Source organism: Panulirus ornatus, chromosome 55 (assembly GCF_036320965.1).
Source record: "Panulirus ornatus isolate Po-2019 chromosome 55, ASM3632096v1, whole genome shotgun sequence".
NCBI classification, from domain to species: Eukaryota; Metazoa; Arthropoda; class Malacostraca; order Decapoda; family Palinuridae; genus Panulirus; species Panulirus ornatus.
This window is the reverse complement of record NC_092278.1, coordinates 38,047,385-38,058,093: the sequence shown is the minus strand read 5'-3', so window position 1 is coordinate 38,058,093 and position 10,709 is coordinate 38,047,385. Positions and strand designations below refer to the sequence as shown.

Sequence of the window (10,709 nt, the reverse complement as noted above, 5' to 3'; positions counted from 1 at the left end):
AAAGCCACAGAATATCATTGGGATGATATTTAAGTATTATCCCTAAGACATTAAGGTTTTCATTTTCTTACTGGTCTTCCATGCAGGAAAATATAGTCTTTCACATGTTCAAAACTCATTGGATGATTAACTGCTAAAGAGGTTCATGATGATCACATATCACCATTGTCAGCATTTACAAGTTTTTTGTTATTTATCATTATTTGTTTTGAGATGATTCTTCTAACTACATCTCTTTTGTATTTCAGTGTACCTTGGAAGTATCTTTATTTTTACAATATGTTTACATAGTTTATTTTTACACTATGTTTACATAGTTTACATATGCTTATGTGCAGATGCATGTACAATTACATATATCTGTCATTTGTAGTACACCAAAACTACAACTCCCTATCCACATCCAGTCCCACAGACTTTTCCATGGTTTACTCCAAACATTTCACATGCCCTTGTGCAGTCCATTGATAGCACATTTACCCCAGTTTCCCCACATTGTTCCAAGTCATTCAATTCCATGCATACTTTTCACCTTCCTGCATGTTCAGGCCCCAGTCAGTCAAAATCTTTTTCACTCCATCCTTCCACCTCCAATTTGGTCTCCTGCTTCTCCTTGTTCCCTCCACTTCTGACACATACATGCTCTCTGTCAACCTTTCTTCACTCATTCTCTCTATATGTTCAGCCCATTTTAACACTCCCTCTTCTGCTGTCTCAACCATGCTCTTTTTACCATCACACATCTCTCTTACCCTCTCATTACTTACTCAATCAAACCATAGATGTGGTTATTGTTATTAAAGATCTATACTGCTTGGGACTGAGTAATACACACATTTATGAAGTTTATGGATTTTCAAAATGGACTCACAAACTGCTGTCTGAATTAATTTTAAATAGAACAGTTTTTATATTTACTATATAAAACTTTTCATAAACATTTACTAAAATTATTATACAGAACTTAACAACCAAAATCCTTCCTTAATGAGCTTTCATAATGCATTATGTTGATTAGGTAGTTTCATAGAATTAGGAGGGCTGATTGTGAGACAGTAAGTGAAACAGGAGGCAGAACTTGCATTCATTCATGGTAAGGGTTGTTGGCATCATCCATGGAAGGCCATCAAAGATAAGCTCTGGCTTAGTTGTCTCATACATGGCAGTAGGCTCGATGAAGGGGTAGGAGTTGCAATTTGTAGATCTTTACCACAGTAAAGCCAATTTGAATAGTTCTTGTGGAGTCACATTTCCTTAATACAAGTTGTACTTACAAGCTGAATAGAAATTATTTAGATAATCTATAAAATGGAACATTTGCCCTCATATACTCTTAACAAAATTTTTTCCAATTTCTGGCTTCCAAATTTATCAAATCCAGATTTTTGAAGTTGTACCTGTACTTTTTTAGATAATGTTCCTAGAAATTGGCCCTGCCTGAAAAGATAAATGCATCAATAAAGGATGCCATCTGCACTCCTTATATACTTTTTGAAGTAAAGAATGAATAAAGTGATTCAGATATTTTAAGGGATGTAAGGAGAGAAAGAATTTTTCCTCCATATTTCCTGTGTATTGTAGAAGGTAACTAAAGGGGGCAGGAATAGGGGGAGTCTTGTATTTCAATTTCTAGAAAGAAAACAGAAGAAGGAGTCAAGCAGGGAGTGCTAAACCTCCTCGAAGGCTCAGATTGGTGTGTCTGAATGTGTGGATGTAATCAAGATGAAAAGAAAGGAGAGATAGGTAGTATGTTTGAGGAAAGAAACTTAGATGTTCTGGCTCTGAATGAAATGAAGCTCATGTGTAAAGGGGAAGAATGGTTTGGAAACATCTTAGGAGGAAAGTTAGGGGTTGGTGAGAGGACAAGAGCTAATGATGGAGTAGCAGTCCTCCTGAAGCAGGAGTTGTGGGAGTGTGTGATTAGAGTGTAAGAAAGTAAATTCTTGATTGATGTGGATAAAACTGAGAATGTATGGTGAGAGATGGGTGACTATTGGTTCTTATGCACATGGTCTTGAGAAGAAAGATCAGGAGAGGCAAATGTTTTGGGAGCAGCCGAATGAGTGTGTCAGTAGTTTTGGTGCACGAGACCTGGTATTAGTGATGGGTGATTTGAATGGGAAGATGAGTAATGTGGAAGTTGAGGGTGTGGTTGGTGCACATGGGGTATTGAGTGTTGTGAATGGAAACGGTGAAGAGCTTGTGTATTTGTGTGGTGAAAAAAGCCTGGTGATTAGGAATACCTGGTTTAAAAAATGGTCATCAGGCATTATTAGAGTACATATTAATTGATTTATTATTTATTTATTATACTTTGTCACTGTCTCCCGCGTTTGCGAGGTAGCGCAAGGAAACAGACAAAAGAAATGGCCCAACCCCCCCCATACACATGTATATACATACGTCCACACACGCAAATATACATACCTACACAGCTTTCCATGGTTTACCCCAGATGCTTCACATGCCTTGATTCAATCCACTGACAGCACGTCAACCCCGGTATACCACATCGCTCCAATTCACTCTATTCCTTGCCCTCCTTTCACCCTCCTGCATGTTCAGGCCCCGATCACACAAAATCTTTTTCACTCCATCTTTCCACCTCCAATTTGGTCTCCCTCTTCTCCTCGTTCCCTCCACCTCCGACACATATATCCTCTTGGTCAATCTTTCCTCACTCATTCTCTCCATGTGCCCAAACCATTTCAAAACACCCTCTTCTGCTCTCTCAACCACGCTCTTTTTATTTCCACACATCTCTCTTACCCTTACGTTACTTACTCGATCAAACCACCTCACACCACACATTGTCCTCAGACATCTCATTTCCAGCACATCCATCCTCCTGCGCACAACTCTATCCATAGCCCACACCTCTCAACCATACAACATTGTTGGAACCACTATTCCTTCAAACATACCCATTTTTGCTTTCCGAGATAATGTTCTCGACTTCCACACATTCTTCAAGGCTCCCAGAATTTTCGCCCCCTCCCCACCCTATGATCCACTTCCGCTTCCATGGTTCCATCCGCTGCCAGATCCACTCCCAGATATCTAAAACACTTCACTTCCTCCAGTTTTTCTCCATTCAAACTCACCTCCCAATTGACTTGACCCTCAACCCTACTGTACCTAATAACCTTGCTCTTATTCACATTTACTCTTAACTTTCTTCTTCCACACACTTTACCAAACTCAGTCACCAGCTTCTGCAGTTTCTCACATGAATCAGCCACCAGCGCTGTATCATCAGCGAACAACAACTGACTCACTTCCCAAGCTCTCTCATCCCCAACAGACTTCATACTTGCCCCTCTTTCCAAAACTCTTGCATTCACCTCCCTAACAACCCCATCCATAAACAAATTAAACAACCATGGAGACATCACACACCCCTGCCGCAAACCTACATTCACTGAGAACCAATCACTTTCCTCTCTTCCTACACGTACACATGCCTTACATCCTCGATAAAAACTTTTCACTGCTTCTAACAACTTGCCTCCCACACCATATATTCTTAATACCTTCCACAGAGCATCTCTATCAACTCTATCATATGCCTTCTCCAGATCCATAAATGCTACATACAAATCCATTTGCTTTTCTAAGTATTTCTCACATTCTTCAAAGCAAATATTTGAGAAATATTTAGAAAAACAAATGCATATGTATGTAGCATTTATGGATCTGGAGAAGGCATATGATAGAGTTATTAGAGATGCATTGTGGAAGTTCTTAAGAGTATATGGAGTGGGGTGTAAACTGGTAGAAGCAGTGAAAAGTTTTTATCAAGGGTGTAAGGCATGTGTACGAGTAGGAAGAGGGGAGAGTGATTAGTTCTCCTTGAAGGTCGGTCTGTAACAGGGGTGTGTGATATCACCATGGTTGTTCAACTTGTTTATGGATAGGGTGTTTAGGGAGGCAAATGCTGTAGTTTTGGACAGATGGGCAAGTATGTAGTGTGTTAGGAGTGAGAGGACCTGGGAAGTGAGTCAGTTGTTGTTTGCCAAATATACAGCAAAAGTTGGTGACCAAGTTTGGAAGAGTGTGTGAAAAGAGAAAGTTGAGAGCAAGTGTGAATAAGAGCAAGGTTATTAGGTTCAGCTAGGTTAAGGGACAAATTATTTGGGATTTAAGTTTGGATGGAGAAAAATTGGAGGAAGTGAAGTGCTTTAGGTATCTGGGAGTGGACTTGGAAGTGAATGGAACTATAGAAGCAGAAGTGAGTCATTGGGTGGGGGAGGGGGCAAAAGTTCTGTTAGCAATGAAGAATGTGTGGAAAAAGAGAATGTTATCTCGGAGAGAAAGAATGGGTATGTTTGAAGGAATAGTAGTTCTAACAATATTATATGATTGTGTGGTATGAGCTGTAGATAGGGTTACAGAGGAGAGTAGATTTGCTGAAAATGAAACCTTTGAGGACAGTATGCGGTGTGAGGTGGTTTGACTGAGTAAGTGATGAAAGGGTAAGAGATGTGTGGAAATATAATGAGTGCAGTTGAGAGAGCAGAATAGGGTGTGTTGAAATGGTTCGAACATATGAAGAGAATGAGTGAGGAAAGGTTGACAAAAAGGGAACAAGGAGAAGTGGGATACCAAGTTGGAGGTGGAAGGATGGAGTGAAAAAGATTTTGAGTGATCGGGGCCTGAACGTACTGGAGGGTGAGAGCTGTGCAAGGAGTAGATTGAATTGGAATGATGTGGTATACCAGGGTCTACGTTCTGCCAATGGACTGAGCCAGGGCATGTGAAACGTCTGGGATAAACCATGGCAGAGTCTGTGGGGCCTGGATGTGGATAGGGAGCTGTGCTTTCAGTGCATTACACATTACAGCTAAAGACTGAGTGTGAAAGACTATGGCCTTTTTTGTCTGTTTTCCTGGCTCTACCTCGCTGAAGCAGGGGGTAGCGATGCTGTTTCCTGTGGGACAGGGTAGTGACAGGAATGGATAAAGGCAAGCAAGTATGAATATGTGCATGTGTCTGTGTATGCGTATATATATAGGCATTTATGTATATATATATATATATATATATATATATATATGTATGTATGTGTATATGAGAGGATGGGCCATTCTTCGTCTGTTTAATGGCACTACCTCACTCGTTGACTTGGGAAACAGCAATCAAGTGTACTAGTTATATTGATAAATATATATATGAGTTAATGTAAGGAGATGTAGCTTTTCTTTTTTTGGTCCTAACGCTACCTCGCAAGCACTGGAAATGACAATTAAGTACAAAAGAAAAGAAAAGCCAAGTATCAGATTTTAACCACGTAGATGGTGTAATTGTGTCTCTGAAGATGTTTCTTAACTATTTCATTTTTAATGTGAAAACTCTTACAGGACTCTCTGCGAATCTGCTTGTTGCCTACAATCCTTTCGTATGATGCTCCTTGGCCAGTGCGAAAAGTTCCACTGAGATGTACCCCTCACTTTATTGTTCACCATTTGGAGACAAAGACCTACTGTGTTGTTACTTCAAGCTCTGAGCCTACACTCAAGATCTGGAAGTTTAATGGTGATGACAAGGTAAGATTTGATTTATAGGGTTTATATAGTTTCTTATTTGTGCTGTATAGGGAAGATGTTTACACATGTGGGGCCCCATTCTCTTCACAATTTTCTGCTTTCATACAATCTTTTGAATTTCCGTTTGCTGTCCATATCTGCCACTCCCTCATTCATTGTATTCCATTCATCCACCACTCTTATAATACAGAATTACCTCTTTACACCTTTTTAAACAAAATCTTGCTTAAATTCTTGTTATGTCTTCTGGGTGATTTGTCCTTGCATCTCTTGAAGAACTGTTCACTGTCATCATCAGTCTGTTAAATGAAAGTAGAGGTTTTGATAAGTTCACTCCTCCCTCTTCTCTCCTATATGGTGGGTGTTTTTCTGTCACCAAGGTTTTCTAATACTAGTACCATCTCTGTTGTTCTCCTCTGGACCTTCCTCTATTAGCTCTTTGTGCTTTTTAGATGTAGTGACTAAAACTTGAAAGCATATTGTAGGTTTGGCTTTATACATGATGTGCCTCCCGAAGGCTTCAAAGTTATGAACTGTACCCAATTTGTCCTCTATAGGTTTGGTCTGATATCATTTGATGAAAGATTTACTTGAGCTAAGTGTTTTCATCTTTCATAGAAGACTGCAGTTTCACCCATAGGGTAATGGCTAGAGACACGGTTGTTGCATAGCATAGGTTACTGACAAGGGCAGGAAGAACTTAGGAAAATATAATCATTTGTAAGTTAAGTGAATGAATGCTTGCTATTATATGCAGTCACAAGCAGAAAGTAGAAAAAACTGTAGAACTGAAAGCTAGGGAAGGTTGACTGACACACACACACACACACACACACACACACACACACACACACAGCCCGTGAAATAGCACTTACAACTTTGTCCCAGCCTCAGCTATATGCAAGTGTATTTTCCAGGGAGGCTAGATTGAAATATGATGCCACCAGTAGATTATTATTGTTATTATTATTATTATTATTGTTATTATTATTATTATTATTATTATTATTATTATTATTATTATTATTATTATACTTTGTCACCGTCTCCTGCATTAGCGAGGTAGCGCAAGGAAACAGATGAGGAATGGGCCTACCCACCCACATACACATGTATATACATACACCTCCACACACGCACATATACATACCTATACATCAGATTGGGGAAGAGCAGTGTGGTTTCAGAAGTGGTAGAGGATGTGTGAATCAGGTGTTTGCTTTGAAGAATGTATGTGAGAAATACTTAGAAAAGCAAATGGATTTGTATGTAGCATTTATGGATCTGGAGAAGGCATATGATAGAGTTGATAGAGATGCTCTGTGGAAGGTATTAAGAATATATGGTGTGGGAGGCAAGTTGTTAGAAGCAGTGAAAAGTTTTTATTGAGGATGTAAGGCATGTGTATGTGTAGGAAGAGAGGAAAGTGATTGGTTCTCAGTGAATGTAGGTTTGCGGCAGGGGTGTGTGATGTCTCCATGGTTGTTTAATTTGTTTATGGATGGGGTTGTTAGGGAGGTGAATGCAAGAGTTTCGGAAAGAGGGGCAAGTATGCAGTCTGCTGTGGATGAGAGAGCTTGGGAAGTGAGTCAGTTGTTGTTCGCTGATGATACAGCGCTGGTGGCTGATTCATGTGAGAAACTGCAGAAGATGGTGATTGAGTTTGGTAAAGTGTGTGAAAGAAGAAAGTTAAGAGTAAATGTGAATAAGAGCAAGGTTATTAGGTACAGTAGGGTGGAGGGTCAAGTCATTTGGGAGATAAGTTTAAATGGAGAAAAACTGGGGGAAGTAAAGTGTTTTAGATATCTGGGAGTGGATCTGGCAGCGGATGGAACCATAGAAGCGGAAGTGAATCATAGGGTGGGGGAGGGGGCGAAAGTTCTGGGAGCCTTGAAGAATGTTTGGAAGTCGAGAACATTATCTCGGAAAGCAAAAATGGGTATGTTTGAAGGAATAGTGGTTCCAACAATATTGTATGGTTGCGAGGCGTGGGCTATGGATAGAGTTGAGCGCAGGAGGGTGGATGTGCTGGAAATGAGATGTTTGAAGACAATATGTGGTGTGAGGTGGTTTGATCGAATAAGTAACGTAAGGGTAAGAGAGATGTGTGGAAATAAAAAGAGCGTGGTTGAGAGAGCAGAAGAGGGTGTTTTGAAATGGTTTGGTCACATGGAGAAAATGAGTGAGGAAAGATTGACCAAAAGGATATATGTGTCAGAGGTGAAGGGAATGAGGAGAAGTGGGAGACCAAATTGGCGGTGGAAAGATGGAGTGAAAAAGATTTTGAGTGATCGGGGCCTGAACATGCAGGAGGGTGAGAGGCGTGCAAGGAATAGAGTGAATTTGAACGATGTGGTATACCGGGGTCGACGTGCTGTCATTGGATTGAACCAGGGCATGTGAAGCGTCTGGGGTAAACCATGGACAGTTCTGTGGGGCCTGGATGTGGAAAGGAAGCTGTGGTTTCGGTGCATTATTACATGACATCTAGAGACTGAGTGTGAACGAATGTGGCCTTTGTTGTCTTTTCCAAGCGTTACCTCGCTTACATGAGGGGGGAGGGGGTTGTTATTCCATGTGTGGCGAGGTGGCGATGGGAATAAATAAAGGCAGACAATATGAATTATGTATATGTGTATATATGTATATGTCTGTGTGTATATATATATATTATATTTTATTTATTTTATTATACTTTGTCGCTGTCTCCCGCGTTTGCGAGGTAGCGCAAGGAAACAGACGAAAGAAATGGCCCAACCCCCCCCCCCCCCATACACATGTATATACATACGTCCACACACGCAAATATACATACCTACACAGCTTTCCATGGTTTACCCCAGACGCTTCACATGCCTTGATTCAATCCACTGACAGCACGTCAACCCCGGTATACCACATCGCTCCAATTCACTCTATTCCTTGCCCTCCTTTCACCCTCCTGCATGTTCAGGCCCCGGTCACACAAAATCTTTTTCACTCCATCTTTCCACCTCCAATTTGGTCTCCCTCTTCTCCTCGTTCCCTCCACCTCTGACACATATATCCTCTTGGTCAATCTTTCCTCACTCATTCTCTCCATGTGCCCAAACCACTTCAAAACACCCTCTTCTGCTCTCTCAACCACGCTCTTTTTATTTCCACACATCTCTCTTACCCTTACGTTACTCACTCGATCAAACCACATCACACCACACATTGTCCTCAAACATCTCATTTCCAGCACATCCATCCTCCTGCGCACAACTCTATCCATAGCCCACGCCTCGCAACCATACAACATTGTTGGAACCACTATTCCTTCAAACATACCCATTTTTGCTTTCCGAGGTAATGTTCTCGACTTCCACACATTCTTCAAGGCCCCCAGGATTTTCGCCCCCTCCCCCACCCTATGATCCACTTCCGCTTCCATGGTTCCATCTGCTGCCAGATCCACTCCCAGATATCTAAAACACTTCACTTCCTCCAGTTTTTCTCCATTCAAACTCACCTCCCAATTGACTTGACCCTCAACCCTACTGTACCTAATATATATATATATATATATATATATAAATTATATGGGAGAGTATTGATTGAGAGGGTGAAGGCATGTACAGAGCATCAGATTGGGGAAGAGCAGTGTGGTTTCAGAAGTGGTAGAGGATGTGTGGATCAGGTGTTTGCTTTGAAGAATGTATGCGAGAAATACTTAGAAAAGCAAATGGATTTGTATGTAGCATTTATGGATCTGGAGAAGGCATATGATAGAGTTGATAGAGATGCTCTGTGGAAGGTATTAAGAATATATGGTGTGGGAGGCAAGTTGTTAGAAGCAGTGAAAAGTTTTTATCGAGGATGTAAGGCATGTGTACGTGTAGGAAGAGAGGAAAGTGATTGGTTCTCAGTGAATGTAGGTTTGCGGCAGGGGTGTGTGATGTCTCCATGGTTGTTTAATTTGTTTATGGATGGGGTTGTTAGGGAGGTGAATGCAAGAGTTTTGGAAAGAGGGGCAAGTATGAAGTCTGTTGGGGATGAGAGAGCTTGGGAAGTGAGTCAGTTGTTGTTTCGCTGATGATACAGCGCTGGTGGCTGATTCATGTGAGAAACTGCAGAAGCTGGTGACTGAGTTTGGTAAAGTGTGTGAAAGAAGAAAGTTAAGAGTAAATGTGAATAAGAGCAAGGTTATTAGGTACAGTAGGGTTGAGGGTCAATTCAATTGGGAGGTGAGTTTGAATGGAGAAAAACTGGAGGAAGTGAAGTGTTTTAGATATCTGGGAGTGGATCTGGCAGCGGATGGAACCATGGAAGCGGAAGTGGATCATAGGGTGGGGGAGGGGGCGAAAATTATGGGAGCCTTGAAGAATGTGTGGAAGTCGAGAACATTATCTCGGAAAGCAAAAATGGGTATGTTTGAAGGAATAGTGGTTCCAACAATGTTGTATGGTTGCGAGGCGTGGACTATGGATAGAGTTGTGCGCAGGAGGATGGATGTGCTGGAAATGAGATGTTTGAGGACAATGTGTGGTGTGAGGTGGTTTGATCGAGTAAGTAACGTAAGGGTAAGAGAGATGTGTGGAAATAAAAAGAGCGTGGTTGAGAGAGCAGAAGAGGGTGTTTTGAAATGGTTTGGTCACATGGAGAGAATGAGTGAGGAAAGATTGACCAAGAGGATATATGTGTCGGAGGTGGAGGGAACGAGGAGAAGAGGGAGACCAAATTGGAGGTGGAAAGATGGAGTGAAAAAGATTTTGTGTGATCGGGGCTTGAACATGCAGGAGGGTGAAAGGAGGGCAAAGAATAGAGTGAATTGGAGCGATGTGGTATACCGGGGTTGACGTGCTGTCAGTGGATTGAATCAAGGCATGTGTATGGGGGTGGGTTGGGCCATTTCTTTCGTCTGTTTCCTTGCGCTACCTCGCAAACGCGGGAGACAGCGACAAAGCAAAAAAAAATATATAGAGTGCATAGAGTGAATAGGAATAGAGTGAATTGGAGCGATGTGGTATACAGGGGTTGACGTGCTGTCAGTGGATTGAATCAAGGCATGTGAAGCGTCCGGGGTAAACCATGGAAAGCTGTGTAGGTATGTATATTTCCGTGTGTGGACGTGTGTATGTACATGTGTATGGGGGGGGTTGGGCCATTTCTTTCGTCTGTTTCCTTGCGCTACCTCGCAAA

The 10,709-nt window shown here is 41.5% G+C and overlaps 1 protein-coding gene across 2 annotated transcripts in view; it reads left to right on the top strand.

Annotated features, from left to right (window-relative positions):
• The window catches only part of Cpsf160 (cleavage and polyadenylation specificity factor subunit 1), a 171,685-nt gene that overhangs the window by 123,504 nt on the left and 37,472 nt on the right, over window positions 1-10,709 (top strand). For both annotated transcript variants that reach the window (XM_071693503.1, XM_071693505.1), the window contains one exon: window positions 5,361-5,546. In XM_071693503.1, coding sequence (XP_071549604.1) covers window positions 5,361-5,546 — 186 coding nt within the window. The remainder of the gene's footprint in view (window positions 1-5,360; window positions 5,547-10,709) is intronic.